General features: G+C 36.6%; 1 protein-coding gene across 1 annotated transcript; it reads left to right on the forward strand.

The window, feature by feature from the left end:
* The first annotated feature begins 4,123 nt into the window (after positions 1-4,123).
* Positions 4,124-10,299, forward strand: LOC102717685 (eukaryotic translation initiation factor 3 subunit A). Its single transcript, XM_006648591.3, has 12 exons — positions 4,124-4,394; positions 4,543-4,690; positions 4,783-4,878; positions 5,484-5,560; positions 6,163-6,242; positions 6,758-6,818; positions 8,217-8,284; positions 8,375-8,456; positions 8,664-8,750; positions 9,073-9,150; positions 9,806-9,925; positions 10,020-10,299. Exons 1-12 carry the CDS (start codon positions 4,227-4,229, stop codon positions 10,194-10,196), a joined length of 1,242 nt encoding a protein of 413 aa, XP_006648654.3. The 5' UTR covers positions 4,124-4,226; the 3' UTR covers positions 10,197-10,299.
* The last annotated feature ends 15,507 nt before the right edge of the window (positions 10,300-25,806 follow it).

The raw sequence follows: 25,806 nt of genomic DNA on the forward strand, positions 1-25,806 counted from the left end.
TAAAAAAAAAAAAAACTCATATACTATCCATACTTATCTTTCTAGTTCTATGCGAAAAAGAGACAACTTTAATTACAAATATAAGACCTCGGAAGGAACAAGACAAGCCAACTATAATTACAAATATAATGACATGTGAATGCAGAGAAAAAGAGAAATCGGTTTATTTAAAAATTGCGCGAAATTGATTAAAGCAAATGTGATCCAAAGGCGAAATTCTAAGGAGACGAAGCGGTTGAAAACGTTTTTATTTTCGTTTTTGAGTCGTAGGATCTCTGTACTATTAAGAGGGGTCACATAAGTCGTAACATGCATCATGAGTGAGCCAAGTTGTTTAGAAGCTTAGGATTAGAAAAATCCATATAAGCATGACCAGACAGCCCGGTTAGAGCCAGACGGTCGGATCCCTGCTCACAGAAATATCCTAAGTGTTGGCCGGACGATCTAGCATCCTGACACTTTTCCCAATAGCTACATAACGTGTTAACAACACTATAAATTAAATCTCGGGATTCTAGCCGTGGGTGAGGCTCCCTATTTAAACTAGTAGGTTCCTAGGGCTAGCCTAGCACCCCTTTAAGCTTCCCCACTGATCTAAACACTTCTTAGAGAGATTAAGGAGAGAATCAAGACCGAGGTCGTGAATCTAGATTAGTGAGTGATTGAGGGTTGTTTTTCGAGAAGATGGATGCATGTGGTGCCAAGGTGACCTATTAGTCAACATAATTAAGTATTAAAATTTAATAGGGATTTTTGCAAATTTTCCACTGGTTTTTTATGTTGCAAGGACAGTTCTGGTGGCAATTTTGTAATAACGATTTAAATCAATGGTAAATTTGTAATTATCCCAATTTAATATTTTGCAGCATTTATAAGTTGTGGGATAAGCGACGTGAACATGGGGTGATAACCTTTCTAGCCAACATTTTGTTTGTCTATCTCTATAGCCCCTCTGTTCTAAAATAATTTTATTTTCCACTCATCACACACATATCAATACAAAAGAAAAAAACGATACTCCAATGTAATGGTTGTTTAAAGATAAACATATTTTGAAAACAAGTTGAGGCAAAAATAGTTTTATTTTAGGATGGAGAAACAAGCAAGTTAAGAAAACAAGATCCTATTTTGGGATAAAAAAATTATATCTTAAAAACATGTAAATAATTTTGGACGAGGAAAAATATTACCCATGATGGATGGATTACTGTGACTTAATTTCGGAGCCAGAACCGAACTCACTCAACTCTAGCCTTCTCCCAAAACAATTTTCACAAAATAAAAAGGTTTCTTCATTGATCTCAGCCGTTAACCAAACAACCAGTCAGGCTCATGGGCTAAGCCACACGGTATATTTATAAACAAAAAATAATTAGTAAATAAATCTTTAATATATATATTCTTATCAATCTAAAAGGCATGAGTAAAAAATAAACGTCGGTGAAAAATCCTAAAATCAACTCTAAATTAAAGCAAAAAATTCAAATTTTAACTTATAAGAGCAGCCAATAGTCTATATCATCACTCATCCTGAAGTACGTGAGGGAGGAAATATAGTTCCAGCAGATACACTATCGTATCATACAAAAATTTCTGGGATAATTTTGTTTCTGCCTTGATTTTTAAGTCTAATATTGATTTTACCCCTCCATTTTAGGGTTTTTATTTTTGTCTCTCTTTTTTTTTTGAACCGAATGAACTGTTTGTGCATATTTTGGATGGAAGTTATGTTGACCGTTAGTTGACCAATATATTTAGTTTAAAAAATAAAATATTTAATTCCCCAAATGATTAATGACAAAATTACCCCTGTTTAAAAAATTATAAGTTTTTAAACATGTCATTTGAATTAATAATATATTGCTTTTGAATATTTCTATGGAACTTATAATTTTTTAAAAAAATTGACATAGTTTTGAAACTGTCAAATATTTTTAAAAATTTACAAGTTTTTAAACATGTCATTTGAATTAATAATATATAACTTTTTTATATTTGTATGATTTAGAACGGAGGGTAACAACACAAATGACTAAAAAAAGATCAAAATGATATTCTCGTGCATGAGTAAAATAGTCCTTTAACATATCATTCAACACTGTTAGTCCTTCCATTTAAAGGAGGGGCGACTGGTTCGTTCAATTAAAAAAATAAGGGCAAAAACGAAAACCTAAAAAAAGAGGCAAAATCAGTATTGGAACATGAAACAGGGGCAGAAACGAAATAGCCCCAAAATTTTAGCCTCATATGATCATACCACATCGGATGATTGGATATTTATTATAAATATTAAACATAGACTAATTATAAAACTAATTACTGTAGCATCGCATATACTAATCATAGATTAATTAGACTAAATAGATTCGTCTCGTGAATTAGTCTAAGATTATAAATGTGTTTTATTAATAGTCTTCGTTTACTATTTATAAGAATTGTCAAATATTCGATGGAACAAGATACTAAACTACTAAACTTCTACTAAACTTTAGTACTTATCCCAAACTCCCCTTAGAGCATCTCCAACAGCTCATCCATCCCATCCTCTATTTCTAAAATAGAGGATGAAGAGTAAAAATTGAGCTTCAGTAGAACATCTATCTCATCATCTATTTTTGGATATCATCTATATTAGAAAAAAAACTCTATATTTATATGTTCTCTCTCCAATCCTCCAAATAGATATCATATATAGATGATCTGTTAGAGTACAAAGAGATACTAGCAATATACCCGTGCTAACGCTACGATATCATAATATTTATATGCATCATTTAATTTCAAGTTAGTTAAATTACTATTTCTAAAATATGTTTAATTGCACTTTAATTTGATTCAAGTTATATATCAAACATAGATGTGCTAATGAATGGTGATATTTAATAATAAAAATCAATTAATTAAAATAAAGTTTATGTTTTGAACATTTCACAATTTTATCAATCATAGTCATATTTACCAAAAGAATTTTATATCAAAGGTGGAATTAACCGGGGTGCTCAGATCACTCATGTGGAAGATCACGATGAACAATGGCAAGTCCAGATTATGATGGTTCAGATAAACATTGCCTAACGTTCTGGAAACCTGAACACATCACAAATTAGCAAGGCAAGATATGACTACTTATCCTATTATACAGGAAAAGTGAGCATATTGAAACCTTACAAATGTATATAAAATCAGTATCAGTTAATAAATTGGAGTGATGTGTACATGGAAATACCACACGTCCTTTAAAAGAGTTTAAGATGATACCAAGATAGCTTTTAAGTAGTAATTTCTAAGTTATTTCCATAAAAATGTATTTAATTAACTGACATTGACATTGTGCAGGGGATGGCGAGGCCGGCAGCGGCGATGGCACGACGCCGGGGATGGCGAGGCGACTGTGGCAGGGATGGCGCAGTGATGGGCGTAGGCGCGCGACGGCGGTCGAACGCGGGCGCTCCCGTCCTAGCGACGAGGGGTGGTGCAGATATGCAAGCAAGCAATTTTATTGGGAGGAGGAGGAGGACGGCGAGACGATGTAGTGATGGCGAGGCCGACGGCGAGGTGAAGGCACGGTGAGGCGACGACGGCGGGGGATGGCGCGGCCGGCGGCTGCAGGGGTGACGGCGAGGCGACGGCGAGGCACCGGTGGCGGGGGAGATGGCGAGGCAACCGCGGGCAACGGCGAGGCACCGGCGACGGCGCAGAGACGGTGGCGGCGGGGATGACGCAGCAACGGCGAGGACAGGGGTGCGCGACGGCGGCGATGGGGAGAGCAGCGGAAGCGTCGGCGCTGGTTTCAGCGCGTCATTTCTACCCGTGATTTAGGCTGGATATGTGAGGGCTTAGGGGAAACAGACGAGGGTAAAAATAGAAAAAAAACGTGGACCGTTTGATCTAAAGCAGATGATATCAGCTGTTGGATCTGTTTAATGAGTAAATGAGTAAAACATCTTGGTGTACTATAGGGTAGATGAATGATGAAAGTATTTTAGATGATAATCAAATGAAGATATGGACGAAGATGCGCCGCTGGATGCTCTTAGCCGAACGAGAAAAATATTCCGGAACAAATCAGGTTAGTTTCTCTATGTGGAAAAAATAATAGTAGTCCCGCTGATTACCACTCACCTGGGCCGTCTTCGTCTCGTCTGTCGCCGCCGTCGCCGTAGCCGCGAAGCAAAGCACCCCCTCTCGCTTCTCCGCCGCCGCCGCCGCCGCAGCAGCAGGCAGCAATGGCGGGGCTGTCGCTGCGGTGCGGCGACTGCGGCGCGCTGTTGCGGAGCGTGGAGGAGGCGCAGGCGCACGCCGAGGCCACCTCCCACGCCAACTTCTCCGAGTCCACCGAGGCCGTCCTCAACCTCGTCTGCGCCGACTGCGGCAAGCCCTGCCGCTCCCAGACTGTGAGATCCCGCCCCCTCTTCCTTCTCTTCTCCCATGGGTTGTCGCTTGCTCCGATCGAATTCCGCCGGATTCGGTGGGGGTTCAGTTCGGTTCGCGATCCGATTTTGGTCTCGGTCTCATCTGGGTTCTGATCTTCGCGTGCCGCAGGAGGTGGATCTGCACACCAAGCGCACCGGCCACACGGAGTTCACTGACAAGACCATGGAGGCGGCCAAGCCCATTGATCTCGAGGCGCCGCAGAAGCATGCCGCTGAGGCCATGGATGTCGATGCCTCGTCCAGCGCCGAGCCGCAGGGTGGGGTTCTGAGATGATCGAGAGGGGGTTTTTGATCTGCGACGCCCTTCGTGTGGTAAAGAGTACTATTGAGTTGCTTTGTCTTCTGGCAGAGATGGTGGCGCCGGAGGTTAACAAGGAGATGCTGGCGGACCTCGAGGCGATGGGGTTCACGACGGCGCGCGCCACTAGGGCACTTCATTTCTCTGGTATGTCTAGCCAGATATGTCTTATTTCAACATTTGTACCATGCTGACAAGTTCTTACTCCAACTTGGATTGGGGTTTATTTAGCAAATTACTACTAGTAGACTACAAATGAAGTAGAGAAGCAGTAACTGTTCAAGTGTATATATATTTAATCGTGTGATTGAGCTATTTGAGGCATCGTACTGCGATAGCTTAGAACCTCATCACAGTACCCAGCATTCCAGCATATGATGAACATAGCAGTGGCTTTGGTTGGAAAGTAAATGCTAAGTGAATTGAATTTTTCAGATCAAATAACTTTAGTTCTTGTGCAAGCGACAAGATACATTATGGATGTAAAATTAGACATACATTCTGCATTCTAGTGCCTGCGGAGTGACATGTTGAATATGACAGGGAAAAAAAGGATGATATATGCATTGAGCTAAACTATTTTATGTGTTTTTGGGAAAACTGTCTCAGTGGACCAGCATAAGCAGTGTTTTGCAGTCACACTTACATTATGATTTTTTTTTTCATCTGTTAGCTAAGTAAACACAATGCGTTCATAAAGCAAACCATGATTATTTCATAGCTTCATTTGCACCCATATATTTTTCCTCCAGGTAATAGCACTATTGAAGGTGCCATTAACTGGCTTTCCGAGCACCAAGATGATCCAGATATTGACGAACCACTTATGGTATGATGAAATTCTTTTGGTTGCTGGTTAAGTTATTATACCTTTATATATTTTGACATGCTGGTTTGCTAACTTGTTCCTTAGTGAAAAAATAATATGTTTTTGATATTAAATGGTGATTTTGGTATTATTTTCAGCATACTTTTGTAGTTCCTTAGCTTACTACAGTGTGTTACACTGTCTTATACTCTCCTCTCTGATGTTACATTCTATCCCATGGAATTGCACAGAAGTCATATACTCTGTATGGTGTATTGCAGAAAATTTTCTCTCTACACCCAAAATTATTACCTTCTTTATTTATTATGTGTGCAGCTTGACATATGTACTATAACGATGACAACAATATTAAACAGTTCAAAATTGGCAAAGGTTGTCCAATTTTGGTCCTTCGCTGTGCATAACCCATGTAAAAGTACAACTAGGACGAACTTGCACATTTCACTAGGTTATCTAACCTCCCACTTTAGAGGTTCAAAATGATTGTGTCCAATTGCAGTAATAGACGAATGCCTTCTGTGTTATACCCCAAAATTTAGTCCAGACTATTTGCTCTCCAGCACATAACATATGCGGGTCACTTACCTTCTTTCATCTCTCAGGTGCCGGCTAATACAAACACTGAGGCTAATAAGCCCTCTTTGTCTCCTGAGGAAATGAAGATTAAAGCTCAGGAGTTGAGGTGCTTTCATGAACTTATTGCATTATCCTTTGATGATTTTTTACATGTCTTCAGATAATTGCAGACTTATGTTTGTCTGTAGCACTACTTTTCCTTGTTCTAAATCAGTTCAATTGACATTGAAGTACTTATGCTTTGTCATATGTGGTTGGGCTTTGTAATCGTGTGCATTGGTGCGGGAATTTTCTTTAAAAATGATTATTTTATGGGATTAAGAGTCATGATGCAAGGAGCCTTATCTTGTGTCAGGCCTCTCGGGGCTTGAAATTCAATAAAGAAGACAATAAGTTCTCATATTTAAGTTCCTGAAGTTCTATACTTTTATGCCATGCAATGTGCTAGATATCTACCTTGCACATGATAGCTGCTATCATACTGTCCTAAACAAGGAACCTTTTTGTTGAATAAATGCTCTTACCTTGTCATATTAATACTGCAACAACCATAGATATGGTGATAATTCTGATTTTAACGTTTTGTTACTAAGCTGTTGAATTTATTCACTCTATTTGTAGGGAGCGTGCACGTAAAAAGAAAGAAGAAGAAGAGAGGAGGATGGAAAGAGAAAGGGAGAAGGTAATCTCAACCTCTTTTATCTTATTTATATGTAATATGCCTATATTTGTATTTAGAAATGTATGATGCATCATAGCAATATTACCTGCAGCACATTTATATATCTGGTTTCTTTTGTTCAGTTGGTTGTGTTTAATTTGCTGGAATTTTCTGGTTTTGTTTCATGAAACCCCATCTCAAATTTGTCAATTTGTTTGAAGAAATCTATCTCAAATTTGTCAATTTGTTTGAAGAAATCTGCATAAGATTACTTGTAAATGTAATTATGTCTTAACTACTGAGCTAATCTTAATTAAATCGCTGTAGTATGTACTGTTGAAGGTGTAGATGGTAGCAGCCTTTTTTAATGTCTTTATGGGGGCTTCAGCCTTCTATCCCCTATTTTGGTTTAAGCTGCAGGACAAGAAGTGCAAATTATACTATATTTTCATCTGAAAATACTCATGAGCATTAGTAGCATTTATCTCAGAACTACAAGACAAGAAGTACAGAGTATAGTATATCCTGATGAGCACTAATACCACAGCATGAAAAATCATTGCATATTCCCCCCAAACGGCACATTTATGTTTCATGTAATGTGAATAGGCCAGCTTCCACCTCAGCATTTTGATTTACTTGATTTACCACGGCGGCGGTTGTTTGCCGCCCTTTCTCAGCCACGCCTGCCGTAATCTTCTTTTTCACCTCCAGCATCATCATGCTGGTGGTGCCATCCATGATCCTGGTAACACGTGCCTCCTGCAGCATCCTAATGCCATCCATAAAAAAACGGCCGTCGGCATCCCTCCTGAACTAGCAGCGCCCCCCCCTCCTCCGCGCGCCTTGCTGACCAACGTGGACTATGGCCAAATGTCGGCATTGCTGTCTCCTGCTGCTGCTTGCCACTGATGATGCCCCACCGGTAAGTACCCCTCGTCTTCTTGAGGATCTGGAGGAGGACGTTGCGGACGAGGTCCATGAGGTAGACGTCGTCAGTGTGGTGGGAGCTGTAGACGTCGACGCGGTGGATGATGCAACGGGCATTGGGGATCAAGGAATTGGTACAGTTCATGGATTGAACCCAAACCTAACCTATGGATACCATTTCAACCCATTCCAGCTCCCATCGAGCCCGCTTTCTCATTGAATCCAATCCAATCGAATAGCTATCTGAACCACCCAAAACCAATCCAAGTAACAATCTAATTCACTATATCCATTTCCACCCATCCCGTGAGCAGGCCTACATGTGATCTTGTCATTTTCCAGTTACACCTTTGCAATATTCTAATTTTTGGGGCTTCTTTTTCCAATATTAGAATTAAAAAAATCATCTTATTATTGTTCCTTGAATGTATGGTGTACATATGTCTTTATTTTTTGTCAGTATTCTGTCTTACATTAAGGCATTTTTAGGAAAGGATTCGGATAGGTAAAGAACTTCTTGAAGCCAAGAGAATTGAGGAGGATAATGAAAGGAAACGGTCAGTTCTTTGTTTTACTTTGATTTTTCTGAATTTGTACCAGTAGTATTTTGTTCTCTATCCGTTGACTGTTTTTATCACCATCTGCAGCATGATAGAACTGCGAAGACTTGAGAAAGAAGAGGAGAAAAGAGCTAGAGAAAAAATCCGTCAGAAACTGGAAGAGGATAAGGTTTGTCTTCATCTCATCATTAGAATTCTCTCTCTCCTTGGCAGTTTGATTGAGCCACAACTCCACCAGTAATTATTTCAATTGTTTTATATAAGAACTTTCTGGTGTTCCATATTTGCTTTGACATAACCTGGTAATATCTTTATGGTTGCCATCGAAGTGCCAACTCTGTCAATTATACCTCAATTCTTTCTTTATAACTCTCAGGCTGAAAGGAGGAGGAAACTTGGATTGCCCCCAGAAGATCCGGCTGCTGCTAAACCAAGTGCACCACCTCCAGTTGAAGAGAAGAAGGTACTGTTCTTGTGAATATGAATTTTCTTTTATAATTAGCAGTTGATCCACTTTAGTAATTTAGATCATCTACTGCCAGTTTAAACAGCAACCTGTGCTGTCTGAGCATCTGAATTGCCTAACCGAAAACCAAAATCACTGAGATGAACGTGAGCAAATTTTTTATTTGATTCTGAACTTCTCTGGAAACATACAGAAATTATGCCCCACACCGGCCTTTAGATCTGAACTTAGTAGGCCGGAGAATATAATTGCAGATCATATAAATAAACAATGGTTTGAAATCATTGTTATCATCTTACTCTGTTTTATTGATTTCCAGAGTGCATTACCTGTCAGGCCAGCCACAAAGGCAGAGCGAATGAGGGATTGCTTACGGAATCTTAAGCAGCAGAACAAGGTAACGTGTAGTTTTGATTGAAATCTTCTATGTTACTCATATTTGTCAGGCAGATCGATTGATACATTAACTTGCATACACAAATACAGATGAACTTGCATACATTTGAATACAGACGCAGCTATAAAGACTTGTGAATTCTATTGTTTGTTGAAACTAAAAAGCTTTGTTCCTCTTGTAGTTTTGGATGTAGCTTGTTAAAGATGGCTACCTTTGTTCCTCTTGTAGTTTTGGATGTAGCTTGTTAAAGATGGCTACCTTTGTTCCTCTTGTAGTTTTGGATGTAGCTTGTTAAAGATGGCTACGAACGATGTGCTATATATTTGTATTATGCATAACTTTGCAGGCCAGGCGTTGCATAATTTGCAATGTTTAACTCATGCTTTATTTTTTATGCTCATATGGACTCGTGGAACCATATTTTTCCTAACATATTTGCATGCCGAAGAGAAATATAATATTTCTTGCATGGACTCAAAGTCTTAAGGTGCATAACTTATGTTTGATAGTCTGGTTTTGGAATAAATTAACAAAGTTTATTGACATGCCTCAACCGAGTGTATTTGTATTTTTGGATACTGGAGTCTATGTTGATATAGTCATATCATATTTGTATATTCAATTTAGCCGAATTATGGGGCCATTTTTGCAACAGGATGATGATGCTAAAGTGAAGAGGGCTTTTCAAACACTCCTTACCTACATTGGAAATGTAGCTAAAAATCCCGATGAAGAGAAATTCAGGAAGATCAGGCTGACCAACGCTACATTTCAGGTGAAAATAACAACCTGTGGACTTGGTAAAATGCTCTGCAGCCGTTATCCTTTTGATCAAGCTCTGCTTGATAATCTGTTGTTGTACAATGCAGGAGAGGGTTGGCAATCTGCACGGAGGCATAGAGTTTCTTCAGGTCTGTGGCTTTGAGAAACTTGAGGGCAACGAGTTCCTGTTCTTGGCAAGGGACAAGGTTGACAAGGCCGTCCTGAACACTGCGGGAGCCGAGCTGAATTCTGCTATCACTAATCCCTTCTTTGGAGTCCTTTAAATCGTATAGAATTTCCATGTACACTTGACCTCTCTGTTTGGCATTTGCTTGAAGCACAGATGCACAAAAATATTGATATTGAGCTAATGATCTTTTGAGCGCATACTGTTACTTCTTGGGTCGGACCCAAACTTAGGGCCTCCACCTTGATTTAAACACTCGTGTCTGTCTTGTCCTTCTCCAATCTTCACTCCATGTACTTTCTGCTTCTCTTCATGATTCAGAATCAAATTATTAGGTAATAGTTTTTTCTCAAAATCACAAACAACATAAAAGAAGTACTTATGAATAAGCTCACATGTAAATTTAATTGTTTTGAGTGATGGGACCTTATATCACTAACTTGATGAGTGTCGTGTATTCAAAGTGCTGCCCTCTTTAGCCTTTTAAATGAAAAGGAAACATATACCTATTGCATTCACCTAACTCCTAATGCATATAACATACCGAGGTTCCTTTTGAGTCTGTCTTTACATACCGAGGTGAGCAGAATGAAGTAGCATCCGTTCGCGAATCAATCTCACACGTTAACCCCCTCCCTCATTACTAATTCCCTTTGCTCCCTGAGTTCGTCGTCATTGACTGTGGACTGTGGTTGTGTTCCCCATAATAATTATCCTTAAAACGAGATGATTAATCTATTTGAGTTGCCACTATCTAGTCCCGTCGTATTCTCTTCCGTGGGGATTATTTTCCCTTAGAGCAAGTATAATAGTTAGCTATAAATCGGCTAAATACTGATACATAGTAGGGGACTGTAAGTTTATATTCAGCTTAGACACAGGAACCAAAAATTTCTGTATGAGTATTACATTAATGATAAAGAGAAGAGAAGACTATAAAAAATCTTATAACCAATTTATTGGTTATATTAGAGCAATGCTAATAATATAGCCCACAGGCTGGTTATAAAGCTCTTTATAGTCTTCTTACAGCCAACCTATATGTAGTTATCTCTTCACCATTAATACAGAGCTCACATATTTCTTTTATAGAGTTTCTTGGTTTTTGTGCCTGAGCTGGCTGTAAGCTTATAACTCGCCTCTCCTCTCTCTCCTCCACATCAGCATTTAGCCGGCTTATAGCCTGCTATTATACTTGCTCTTATTAGCCTTGCTCTCATGACTAATCACAACGACGATTCCCTTCTCCTTGTGCAGGCCACGACCAGCCTCGTGAACGGTGTTGGTCAGAGGTGGTACCAGGTGTGGGGTAACTTGGGCTGGAGCTCAATGCCTGGCTAAAAAAATGCATTGAAAAATTACTAATTTAGTTAAAATTTATCTAAAGTATTTATATTTCATTGTTGAGCCCTATGATCGTAAATTTTTGGTTTCGCCTCTGGTGTCGGTGGACGTATAGTTGGCCATAAGGCCTGAGGCCCGATGGCCCGGCCCAAAGCACGGCTTCGCGGCCCGGCCCAAGCACGACATGGCCCGGTCGGTGTCAGGCCTAGGCCAGCCCGGCCCAATGGTTGGGCCGTGCCTGGGCCACACCCTCGGCACGGTGGGTCGGCTTGGCACGGCCCGGTTCATTAAAAAAATATTAGGGACCTTAAATAGACTTAATTTATTTATATAAGGCCTATCCCAAAAAAAGAAGTATGTAAAATAGACTTAGTCTAGCCGTATATAGTACAACCAAAGAAGAGGGAGCGGAAATAGAGTCCAAAGAAGTGAGGGGAGTGTGTGAACTATGGACTTATTTTTTGAAGAAGAACGATGGGTCATCATGCCTGCGGGCCGGCCCACACGGCCCGAGTCGTATTGGGCCGTCTCTGGGCCACCGGTGCCGCCCGTGGGCTGGCCCGGCATGACCCGACATATTGATCGGGCCGTGCCGGCCTGACAGACTTCGGCACAAGCCCGACCGTGCCTAGGCTGTGCCGGCCCGGCCTGCCCATTTGGCCATCTATAGGTGGACGGCTCACTCTGCCCACGCATGAGCCTATGTGGGTGTAGCGGGGCATCCTCCAGGCAGGCCACCGTGCTCGCCGCAACCACGGGACCTTTCCGCTTTTCTTTACATCCCTGGTGGTGGCAATGGCTCGGTTGGAGTTGTCTTATTAAAAACTTTGTGCAAATACCCCAAAAAAACATATGTGATACATAGACCGTTTGAGATAGTAATTGAATACCTTATTCCTTCCAGCTTAAGCAGTTAATTTTTCACCACTTCGATCCACCCCCTCGGTTAAAAACAGTAATACGCCCGAAAGAATTCCTCCCTGCGTTTGAAACATTTGTCTTATTAAAAATTTTACGTAAATATGCAAAAATATGAGTTATGCATAAAATATATTTTTAACAAATAAAATCATGATAAAATAAATTAGGATTACACAATTTTTTTTTAAAAAATCAGTTGTATAGTCAAACATGCGTTTAAAAATCAATAACATTGTATATTAAAAACCGAAGAGGATATACTATTAAACTATATGCAAAATAATACCATGTGGAAGCGTGATGTACAGCAGGGCGTTGCATCGCACTCATGAGTTGGCAGTTATCAAGAGAAAATTTTCTCATGAGAAGCAAAAGGGTGATGGTTTGGTTTTTTTTTCATGGTAAAAACCAAACAGTATTTTATAAATAAAACTTTTATGTACGTATTCTTGGCTATTTAAAAACCAAGACTGAAAAATAAGCATCGGTGAGAAAAAAATCTTAAAATCAACTTTAAATGGTTTGAAAATTCAAATTTTGACTTATGATAAGTAGCAAAAGTGAAAAGATGGTGTTTGAAATTCTGGTAAATACGTACGGAACAGGTGGTATATAGTACCCGCTGATCGGTTTGGTGATCAAATTGAAATAAATATGCCCGCGGAGCTGTCGTCGTTGCCGTCACTTTTCATTTGACAATTTCTTGGGATGAAAGGACAAGTAAAGATTTACTCCACGCAATTTCCACGTTCATTCTACTGTAAACACGTCGAGACTTCATGGTGCCCAGGACACATGGTCCACTTTGCAATAACTATCACATTTCCGGCTACTAACTATAGGGTGATGTATATTTGTAAACGAAAAAATTTATAAATAAAACTTTTATATATGTTACAGTAAGTGAGGTGCATGCAAAACATCTGTTAATTTTCGTTCTGCTTCTCGTAAGTAGAAAAATCATAACAATTTTACAAGTACTACTATCAAAATCAAAATGGATGTGATAGATGTGGTAGTATAAAGAGGCTTACGATGCACTATGTCAGATGAGAAAATATAGAACTACTCCTACCTCTCAGGGAAGGCCACCGCAAAAATTGTGTATTGGTGCAGGTACACTCAATATTTGAAGCCATCTTAATTTGGCTCTCCATAACCCATGTCTCTCTACATATAAGGGTTAGGGTATTCAAATGGTGGTGCTTAATTTGTAAAATTCTGTTTCAGAGGATTCTCCTGACAAAACGATGATACCCATATTTAAATTAAATTTTCTTCCAAAATATTTACACAACGAATTAAAATTTGCTTGTTTATGCCACATTAATTGTGAATGAAAGGGTTTCCAAATTTCGCACGCTGTATTTGCATACTACTAATTAGTTGACCTGAACTATTCTTTTTTTTTTTTGCGATCGACCTGAACTATTCTTGAGTCCGTCATTTTCTGCATTTGATTGCCTAAAAAAACAATTTCTCTGCATTTGCATCATTATTTTCGTTTTGTTGTGACATGTGATGGCATGGTCAAACATTTTAAGCCTGCTTAATTTGGCTACCCATATATTGAGTCGTACTAAAATATACTCATTTCATTCTAAAGTAATATTATATTTTTTCTCAATTTTATTTATCCTAAAATAAGTTTATTTTTAAATAATTATTGCATTACGGTTTATGAAAGTATAAAATAAATACATTAAAATTAGACAAAGATAGATATAGTTATATTAGGATTTGAAAAAAGTATATTCTATTATACCCTCTTACTTTTATATTGGTATATGTAGCATGTCTGAAAAAAGAGTTATTATGAGTTTGAAAAAAATAGTGTGCATTTGTTTACTAGATTGTATCTAAATATATATATATATATATTTTTTGGAACAGACGAAATAGCCTGTTAGCATATCTATAATAAAAATAACATTTGCTAAGTATGGTTTGAATAGTATATAGTATATACTATATGTCATGCATAACAGAGATCCTGTCGTTGAAATTTTCTTCGGGTTTAGCACTCTAGCTAGGGCACTCCGATATCTTCTAGTTTCATCACTGTTCTAACACGTACGAATTACCCCGATTGACGCGTGACTTACCGCGGACCCGACCGGCATAAATATTAGCGAAACTTTGCACCATTCAAAACGTGTGGTTTGAACACGAATTCGTCTCAGAATTCAGAAACTTGAATATGTATTGGTGATGTATTTCACTTCGTTGTCAAACTGTGGCAATTAATGCATATACAATGGGAAGGATGCCAAATAGTAGAATGATACCGTATTTTAAGAGTTTCTCTGAATCACTATATAGAAGGATCCACCGGCAATATAGAAAAATTTCGATGCATAAGTAAACCCTTCCACACTGCATCGATGATGTGTTCACTCTATCCAAAAGGACTTTATTTTTGGTCCTTTGTCCCATAAAAAGTTTTTAGTAATTATTATATTGAAGCTGGTAAAAGTAGGAGATATATGGTCTGAGATTTGAAAAATAAGAAACCATCATATTGAAGTTTGAAAACTGAAGAATATTTTAGTTTTTATGGCTTCATATTGGTATATATGAAATAAGCTAAAAATAAAGTCTTTTTTAAATGGGACGAGCAGCTTTTTGTGTGGTTGGCTTGGCTCTGCGACACAGCCAAGATTTAGATACAAGGAGTATAAAAGATTTGAGGATAGTCTAATACACTATTATTTAGCTTAATCATAGAATAAATTACATAAGTATACATAAAAACATTTTTTGGTGCAAGGGATCTAACCTCTGCCCCTCCTCACTTGTCTTTGCCCAGGTCTGCGATGAAAACGGCTTGGAAACGAATGGAAACCATTTTTATTGTTTCTGTTTTTATATCTATTCCGGAATCAGAATCGAAAAGGAACTTTGGATACGAAAACAAAATCAAATATTTTCGAATATGAAAACAGGAAGAATACAAATCGGAGCGAATACAGTAACTTAAATTTATCGCACTATAAAAACCCTCAAATTGAGTTTCCATTTTTTCTAAAACAATAGATCAAAAGTTCCAAACATTAGCAACTAATCATACCACCTTTTATCATTACCACCAAGTTAATAGATCACTTTATTAATGATTGTATCAATACTAAATAAATGCTATAGTTTATAAATTATTATAAATTAAAGTACACATCTCACAGATTATTATAAATGTATATATTATATTACAAAGTAAAGTGTATATCATATAAGTTATTACAATAGACTTAAGGTTAACTTGCTGAGGTGAGTTGGGATGATATTCTGGATTTATGGTATATAGACCTGTAGAAATTTTGAGAAAAATTTCAGAAACTCTTACCGTATCCATTTCCATTTTCGAGAAAATTTTTTCTAAATCCGTTTCTATTTTCGATAAATTTCAAAAAACATTCGGACCGATAATTTCTATTTCCATAAACTAGTCTATAATCTCCGAACCGTTTTCGCTGGCTAGGTCATAGGTCCACTAGAGCTATAAATATGTAACTAGACAGTTAATTAGTTACTAGTGTATAAAATCCACTGAAGTAGATACATAAATATTAGCGAGTTATCCATAGTTCCTCCGCATCCACATGCATCCGTACAATTAAGCTTTGAGTTGAATTGATTCATTCTTCCTCGTTACCGTAATCTTTTGACTAAACTGGTTTGTGCATCTAACTCGGTAAAACCAACAATGACATGCGCTGGAGTTTTGGGAGCACGCAGCCCAATAGCACAATTGGGTCATTTTTTTTTGGCTCTTCGAAGGAAGAAGCCAAACAATATATTTACAAACGAAAAATAATTTATAAATAAAACTTTCATATATGTGCTCAAAGCGATCTGAAAGCTAAGGCTAATAAATAAACAACAATAAAAACCACTAAAATAAATTTTAAATTTAAGATTAAAAATTTAAATTTAGCTTATAAATATAATCAAAAGCGAAAAGTTGGGGTGGAAAATGACATGTGCAAGCCGGACTTTTGGGAGCACGGGTGAGTCGGGTGACACACGTGATTATTACCCTACCACCAGCTGTGGACCCCTGGATTGAGAAGTGCAGGATGCAACTCGATCTCAATATATTGACCACGTTTCATGGAGAAGATCAACCGCTAGCTGGCTTTGCCCACGTTTAAAGTTTGCAGATACATCATAATTAGGGGATGTTTAGATGGAGAAAATTTTTGGGAGAAGTGTCACGTTAAATGTTTGACCGGATGTCGAAAAGGGTTTTCGGACACGAATGAAAAAACGAATTTCACAGCTAGCCTGAAAACCGTGAGACGAATCTTTTGAGCCTAATTAATCCATCATTAGCATATGTTGGTTACTGTAGCACTTATGACTAATCATGGACTAATTAGGCTCAAAAGATTCGTCTCAAGATTTCTTTCGTAACTGTGCAATTAGTTCTTTGTTTATTTAATTTAATATTTTATTTAGGTGTCCAAAAATTTGATGTGATGTTTTTGAAAAAAAATTTAGAAACTAAACAAGACCTTAGTGTCATGGAGATTTTGGTCCAGCTTCGAGATGTGACCGTTTACCAGAAGGCTTTTGTGCTTTGTTGCCTCGTTGATTGGCCGAAATTAAGTACAACGAAATATCTTATTAATGATTAGAAGAAATTTACAAGTATAATTTTTATACAGTATTCTTATCGATATCAAATCAAAGCTGAAAAATAACTTATGATAAAAAAATCTCAAGTATATAACTCTAAGTTTCAGTATTAAATTTTAGATTTTAGCTTATTAGTATAAATATAAGCCAAAAGACAATGGTTTCATCTCGGTTATGTGTGTTTTTGGACATGTTCAATAGTAGAGCCCATTATGGGTTCAATCTCAAGCTACGTCAACAACAAGAGTCTATTTTAAAATGATACGTATAAATGTAGCGTCAAGTGAAAGGTAGAGTCAGATGTGGACTTTTCATTAATGCAATAAAATATTTTTTATTAATCTAGTTTCTTTTTTATATATTGTCATGCAATAAACACCTACAAAAGGCTCTTATTGCTGTCTCTATCGCTGTATGCTCGCTGATGTAGAAGAGAGAGGGTAGGAGAGGGAAAAATGGTTGTTTTGCATAGAGTCAGCAAAACATCGACTCTTGGCGCATAAAACGAGAAGACAATTAGAAAATCTGCTTTGTCCGTGTGGTGACTCTAATAAGAGGCACGGATCAGATGAAATGTGAACGGGGAATTAATAAGTCTATAATTATGAAGAGTCGGCTTGAAAGACTGTCATTTATATAACGAGTCATCGGGAGGGTTGACAGATGTGCACATTATCAGATTACTGCAGATATCTGAAAAGTAGGGACGTACGTAAGTTGTACGTCGACACACTAATTAATTCTCACGTGCAATGTTTGACTGTTATGAATGGAAGAATCACAGGTCCCAGCACGTTCGGAAGGTTTTGTTCTTTTGTCCGACCGCCCAAATAATTTTGCACATGTCTTTTTTTTCTTATATTTATAAGTTAAAATTTAAATTTTCAACTTTAGATTTAGAGTTGATTTTAGGTTTTTTAATCATAGTTTATTTTTTAATTTTGGTTTTAGGTCACAAAAATACTTATATAAAAATTTTATTAATGAATTATTTTTCGTTTACATTTGTAAATCACCTCCTTCACCTGCTGCAGGGAGCTGGTTAAAATGATATTTTAGCCTCCGTTTGGTATTTTACTGCATTATGACGATTATTTTCTTCTGTACAACTGTTTTAACATATCTCGTGTTTGGCAATATTTAATTACCTTTTAATCTACGTTGCAAACCGATCATATGAAGATATCAAATAATTGGGAGAGACGACTTGGAAAAACATTTTTTTATGTAACCATAATTCGATCCATAAAACAAACTACGTACGACAATTATAAGATTTAATTTCCATACATGCAAGTTAAAAGATAACACATCATATCAACTACAACTGAGCGTAAGTAAGGGATCATAAGACAGTCTAATCAAGGAGAAGAGAACATTTCACTTTTCATATAATCCATAGTGATAAAGGGTAAAATAAATAGTTTGTCTTCGAAACTTAGGATCTTAGAAATCTTCCATGAAGTCATACACATAAGATCTTAGAAACTTAGGATCTTATGTATGGTGCATTTTTTATCCCGCGGTACGCTTGTCCAAGACCTGAGAATTTAATGGTACCACCCATGCTAGATCAAGCATGGGGTGATTATTTGGCATTTTGATGGAAAACCAAATAACATATTTGTAAACAATAAATAATTTATAAATAAAACTTTTATATACGTATTCTTAGCGATCTAAAAGTCAATGCTGAAAAATAAACTTCGGTGAAAAAGCCTAAAATCAACTCTAAATTTAATATAAAATTTTAAATTTTGGCTTCTAAGAATAAGCGAAAGCGAAAAGAAGTGGGTGCATACGTGTAGTAGTTAATCTTGTCACATCTACCATTCATACTTTCCTCTTTGGGCCATTTGTAGTCTTGGACTTTTATAAAATTATGATAGCTTGTTGATGGTTTGTGTTGCTCTTTAATTTTTTGGTATTAATAGTATAACTTACTGATTATGTTGCTCCCTATTAAATTATCTATTAAGATATTATTTAGGAGTATGCGATACCACTAGGTACCCATTGGACATATCCATGCACATCAGACATGGATATGCTAACGGAGTTTTATCCGCCAACTCTCTATTGGAAAACATGAATTTGCTCCACCTGTGTCGTGCTTAAGAGTATCCTTAGCATATATTTATCTCATCCTCCATCCTAAAAATATTGTCAAACATCAACGGAACATTCATGTCATCCTCTATTTTTTAATGTCATCCATATTAAAAGAGAGAAACTACATATTTGAATGTTATCTCTCTATGCTCCAAATAGATATGAAGGATGTCATATATGGATGATCTTCTGGAGTACAAATAAGAGATATGGAGGATAAAACTATTTTAGATAATTATCCAAACAAATATATAGATAATTAGATTTAGATAAGTTACTGAAAATGCTCTAACGGTCTAACCTGGGTCATTGCCATCCCTGAGTGCCGGTTGATATATATGGGTCATGCACATATATTGGGCTGCTTCCAGATCTCTTGAACGTGTGCTAAAGGAAACAAACACCCCTATCATATGCATACGTAATTGTGTGCGTCTAACATGTATAGAATTTTCTTGGAAAGATATAGGCATGGAAAAAAATGTGTCATCCATGGGTGGTTAAATTAAATGAGCTGTGCCACAGTATGAGCTGCCTCTCCTGACTAACAAATGAACAGAGACAGCCAAACAAGTACTACCGCTACTCCAGGATAAGCATGTCTACTTCTTGTCAACATCAGCCATGCATACGGTAATTAATTAACAGGACGTTGCAGCCTGTTGAATTAATCCACGGAGGGAGGATGGCAGATTTTCTACTTTCGCCAAAAACACAAATCCCTACTTTCGAAAAGTTAATTCTCTTTTAGAGCCATGTCATCTTAATTGTTTTTAGTCTTAGAATGATACATCAAGAATGTCAATTAAGCACATTATCTCAATTATTTTTAGTATTAGGATGATACATCAAGGGTGTCAATTAAGCACATCATCACAATTATTTTTAGCCTTAGGATGATATATCAAGAGTGTAAATTTCATCTCTTCATATTATCTCAATTGTTTTTAGCCTTTGGATAATTCATCAAGAGTGTAAATTGTATGTCTTTCTCAAAAAACACACCATATAATCCAACCATTTATAATCTATGGATAATTGATAAAGGCATAAAAATATATAAACACATGCATGAAAGAAAATAGTATAGCAGGTAAGAATTTTTTTAGAATTCATATATACTATATTATCATACAGTTCTCTCACAACAAAGCACGGGATATCTATCTAGTATACGCACGGGATATCTATCTAGTATACAGTATGATTGACAGCTATAGCCGTGTGGAGTTAATTTCATCTTATTCAGTCACATGCATATATATAAATATGCATATATACTTAATTAATCGGCATGCAACCGCTGAAGTACACTCCCGTTAATTAAGTTCGCGGCTAGCTTGGACTAAAATTTAAGCGACAGACATGTGTCACTGTCAGTAGGAGAAAATGAACTAATGCATGCAATTTTCTCATATGAACCATGTGCTCTAAATTAACCAACTAGACCCATAGCTGACCTCGCGGGTTCATGGGCATGGACTAATTAACCTGGTGCACCATCTTACACGTTCTCTCTTATTGAGTAGTGCGTAGTACTATATATCTCCAATTCAAAAAAATATAAGAATGTACGGTATTTTGGTTTTGATCTAAGTTATTTTTTCTGTTTGACCAAGTTTATATATAGAATATAGCAATATTTATAAGCCAAATTGATTAATTTCAATAAATAACTATAGTTTTTATAATTAACATCTGTTTGATGTTAGAAATATTTTGTATAAACTTGGTGTTAGGAAAATTGACCAGACCAAAGACATGGATTTAATATGAAAACTAACTCTTGTGGGAAAATAACGGACGTCAACCGGTAATAACCACTATAAGGTAATGATTACAACACAAGAGAATATAATGGGTCATCGCTGCGGCTTACAATAGATATATATAAGGAAAAATCTAAGAGTTCTAATAGAAAAAGCATATAAGTCTTATTAGAAAACTATACGAGTACTAAAAGAAAAGGAATATGAGTCATACTAGAAAACTAATAATATAATTTAAAAATATTATAGATTATATTTCAGACCATATCTCTAACACTGGGTCAAATTAAATTTGAAGAGAAAATACTAAAAAAAACTTATATTTCAAACACAGGGTACTCCCTCTGCTGTTGATTTTTGATAAAGCAAAATCTGAGCTATTAGTGCATTCTCTTCTCGTTGGCTATAGTTATATACTTATATGGAAAGGTTTTCTTACAATTTGGGTTGGACATTCCAATTGTAAAACCAGTTACGACGGTAAACTATGAAAAATCAGATATAATTTTCTAATTTCTTTTTAACTTCGTAGATTATTTGACCCTTACCGCTATATACACCCAGCGGTAAGTCTAGTCTACGGTTACCATGGTAACAAATGGTAAGCTAACCCCTTAGATCTGAAGCAATTTTTCCACAAAGGATCGATAAATTAAAATTCTTAATTAAGAATGACATAAAATCTCTTATCGTACGTTCGACATTTCAGATGGTAAAAACTATCGTAATATATCCATGCACTAATTAGACACTCTAAGGAAATTTTCATGTTAATTGAAAGCATAATTTAATAAATCTTGTACTCATCGACTGAATTATAACATTTTGGTTTGATAGGTCCATGTTAACTATAGCGTGTGCTTGTTATTAATTCCAAATTTACACCAATACACACTGGTGACGTACTACAGAAATTTTTCCATGATATATATGTAATCCTTTGGATTGAGGGGGATTTCATAGAATTTGTGAAGAACTGAAATATTTAGAGAGTTTTTCTTGGAGCCTTTTGAACAAATGAAGAAATAGAATGTCAAAGTTTCTATGTAATGGCTTTCTATGCCTTAATTTCCTAGGAAAAATAAGAATAAGCTCAAATGCTATACTTTTCTTTTACTTTGAGAAGTACGATGCAATATCCCCTTTCTCTCTCTACGGACACCGGTACGGTACCTAATTACTAGTAATAGTGTAAAGGTTAGATATTTTTATAAGTATATTAAATATTTTATTCAAAACTTCGATAAGGTATATTTATTAATTTATATATTTTAGTATGATATATGACACATAAATTTATCACAAAATTATATATTTTTTAGTTTCAATTACCATTATAGGATTTCTACTAAATATACTTCCGTCTACTGGTGCAGTATAATAAAATCAGATCCAACGCCTTAAAAAATCTAGTTTTAAGATTCCGTAGGATTATAGGATATAGTTCTGTATTTTTCATATACATGTAATTTTAGAATCCTATGTTACAATAAATCCTAATAAGAAGAGAAATAGTGAAAAGAAAAAAATCTAGCCATTCATCTTGCGATAGGGCTGCACAGCTACAATGTATTTAAAAACAAGGTTTGCATATGCGAATTACGCAATAATTGTAGCACGCCTGTGAAATGCACGGGTTAACTACCAACTACTAAGGTTCTCGACTAGTTAGTGTCCAATATTGATATGGGAATAACTTTTCTAATGGTTTTTAGTTGAGAATAGTTTAAAATTTATAGAAAAGGTTGGTCATATTTTCATTTTATGGGGTTTTTAGTGAAAAGGCCCAAAGCCCTGCCTTTTATAAAGCAACATAGAGTTTTGAGTCTGCTGGGGATACTAGCTTTACAAAAACTGAACAAAACCAGTTAACAAGCCAACAGCGCCAGAAACAATCAAAACTAGCTGCAACACAACCCGTAAACACCCTTACAAGCTAACCAAACAGCACAAAAACTAGCCAACCCCCACTCTACGACTAAGTTATCGAACACAAGTTAGAATCTTCTCCTTTAGGACTTCCATCTTCTTCTCCTCTTCCACTTTCGCAAGCTTGCTCCATTGAGTCAAAAGGGAAGCGCCCCTGTAAATCAACAAACAAGTTGAATTAACCAATTTTCCTCTAAAGACCATCTCATTCCTAGTTAACCAAATTGTCCAGCAAAAAGCTCCAATCACCATCAACGTCGACATACAATGATAATGAGAAAACCCATCTAAACTTAGGTGAAACAACATCTCTAGGTTAATAGGAACAATCATCCAGCCAAAAGCATCTCTACAAACACTCCAAATGAATTTAACAATAGGACAAGTTCAAATTAAATGATGAGTCGATTCCACTGCACCACATAACACACAAAATTCTGAACCTCCTTCCCAGTTTTGGCTTTTCAGCATAGCTGTTGCCTGAATCCTCTCTCTAGCCACCAACCATAGAAAATGTTTAATTTTAAGAGGTATAGGTGCTTTCCACATCATATTCAAATTCTTATCAATAATACCTCTAAAAGATAGAAAATTGTACAAAGATTTAGAGGTATAACCCTTCTTACCATCCAATTCCCATTGAAAAACATCCCTCATCTCCTCCTTCAACTCTATATTTGAGATTATCTCACATAACTCTAACCAGTTATCTCTCTCCATTTGATTGAAAGCTCTCCTGAAAGCTAGCCCATCAATCCCCCTCTCAGCAATGTCTTTCACTAAGCAATCTTGTTGGTTACAGATTTTGTAAAGAGAATGAAAATAAATTTTAAGAGGCAGCTCTTGGCCCAAACATCTCTCCAGAAGAAAATATTCTTCCCATTACCCACCTGCCAACTACTACCCATTTTAACCCAGTCTCTAATATTCAAAAGATTCTTCCAAAACTGAGATCCCTCATTTTTTGTGACCTGGAAAATACCCCCACTGGATAAGTATTTTGTTCTTAATAACTCAGCGCAGATATTATCTTCACCTCCATTTTCTACTAAAACAATCCATTTAGCTAGGAAAGCAATATTTCTCAGTCTTGTTTCTAAAAAACCCAAACCACCAAAATCTTTTGGTAGAGCTAGGTTCTCCCATTTGACCATATGAAATTTTTTCTTATCCCCAGTACCTTCCCAATAGAAACGAGCTCTAATTGAATCAATTTTCCTATGAATCCCTTCTGGGAGAAGATAAAAACCCATTGCATAAGTTGAAATAGAGGACAGACAAGCCTCTAATCTAATCGCTCTCCCCCTATAACAAAGGAAACGAGCTTGCCAATTGTCCAATCTCTTCTCAATTTTTTCTGGAATAAACTCTAAATCTACTGAAAGTAACTTATCTGGGCTAATCTTTAAGCCTGAGTATTTCATAGGAAAAGAGCCCCATGTGCAATTGAGCATGCACTCCACTTTTTCTCTATCTTCATTCAAACCTATGGCGAAAACCTCACTTTTATGATAATTAACTTTCATGCCCAACAACTCTTCAAAGCAATACAAGAGGAATTTTGTAATCATAATTTCTTTCTCAATAAAAGACATCATTATAACAGTATCATCTGCCTATTTTAAGTGGGGTCAAACCCCCCCACCCCCCCCCCCCCCTAAAATATTTGGAACCAAGCTTGTGATAATCCCAACTTTTTTAGCACTATCAAACATCCCAGCCAAAGCATCACTAATCAGGTTAAACATTTTTTATGGGGTTGTACGAAATAAATTTATATTTTCTGATATTATTTGACACCGGTATGCATATATATTGGAAACTCCGTCTAAACAGTAACCTTTTAGCATTTTCTTGAAGCCCTAAGATTGTATTTCAGCTTGTAGATATATACCAAGATGTCAGATAATAAACTAAGTTTCACTTCACAATTTTAGATTCTTCTTTCTCGAGAAAATTGTTTGAATATTTTGCATATGACTTTACGAATTTCTAGCATTAGCTTGACTTCGCTATTATATAGGGGTTAATTTTCTCCAGGTTTTATCAATTGTAACCCACGTCGAAGAGTCCTCCATTTCTTCAGAATACACCACCTGCACTTCATTCCATTGAAACAAGCATGCAGAGATCATCACACTCAAGAAATTAATGCTCATGACGACTCTATTCCTTTTAACCGATCCACCATGCATCCTGCAACTGATTCAAAGCAGTATCTTGATAAAAGTTACTCACTCTATCTCAAAATATAAGCATTTCTATATTAATACTTATGATTTAATCAATCCCCAGTTACTATAGAGTTAATCATATGTTCATAAAGAGAATCTAAACAATTCAAAATTTAAAAATTAACCACTAAAATAACTAAAAGACAATCTTTAGATATCTCCTTAGTTTATGTCAAAATAACATAAAAATATTTATATTTCGAAACGGATGGTGTAAGTTATTTCGGAGTAGCAACAAGTAGTACAACCGAAACTCGGAGGTGAGCCACAGTTTCAGTCTCTAAGCAAAACAAGCAAACAAAACCCAAATGGTCGATGCAGCCTGCAAACAGGTTTTAGAACAAAAAAAAAAAACTGTAGCAAGCAAAGTCAGAGGAGAAATCCAGAAAACACATAATGCATTTGGAATGCCGCAGGCTCAGGTAACGTGCTGTCTCTTTCTTTGCTCTCTACTTAGATCAAGTCTCGTTACGTTAGAGCGAAAATTACAATATTATAGGTCGCAAGTGGAGTAGAAAATAAAGATGAGCTAAATTAATCCGAGTGGACGAGCTAGCTAGTAAAGTCAATTAGCACGAATCCTCCCAACTGCATACAGACAGCAATTAAATTACTTCTGTTGTGGTCTCACAATATGTATTCTTAATTTATAGAAGGAAATGTGTCTAAGTACTGTTTAGGGCGTTTGGAGAAAATTCACGAGAATTTTCGAGGACTTGGATAATTTCTTGCGAAAATCTTGTAAAATTTCTATATTTGG

Source organism: Oryza brachyantha, chromosome 2, assembly GCF_000231095.2.
Source record: "Oryza brachyantha chromosome 2, ObraRS2, whole genome shotgun sequence".
Classification (NCBI taxonomy): Eukaryota; Viridiplantae; Streptophyta; class Magnoliopsida; order Poales; family Poaceae; genus Oryza; species Oryza brachyantha.

Coding starts and splice junctions, on each gene's coding strand:
- LOC102717685 (XM_006648591.3), top strand. CDS start 4,227: ATGGCGGGGCTGTCGCTGCGGTGCGGCGACTGCGGCGCGCTGTTGCGG. Junction 4,691..4,782: donor GTCCAGCGCCGAGCCGCAGG/GTGGGGTTCTGA, acceptor GTCTTCTGGCAG/AGATGGTGGCGCCGGAGGTT. Junction 6,819..8,216: donor TGGAAAGAGAAAGGGAGAAG/GTAATCTCAACC, acceptor AGGCATTTTTAG/GAAAGGATTCGGATAGGTAA.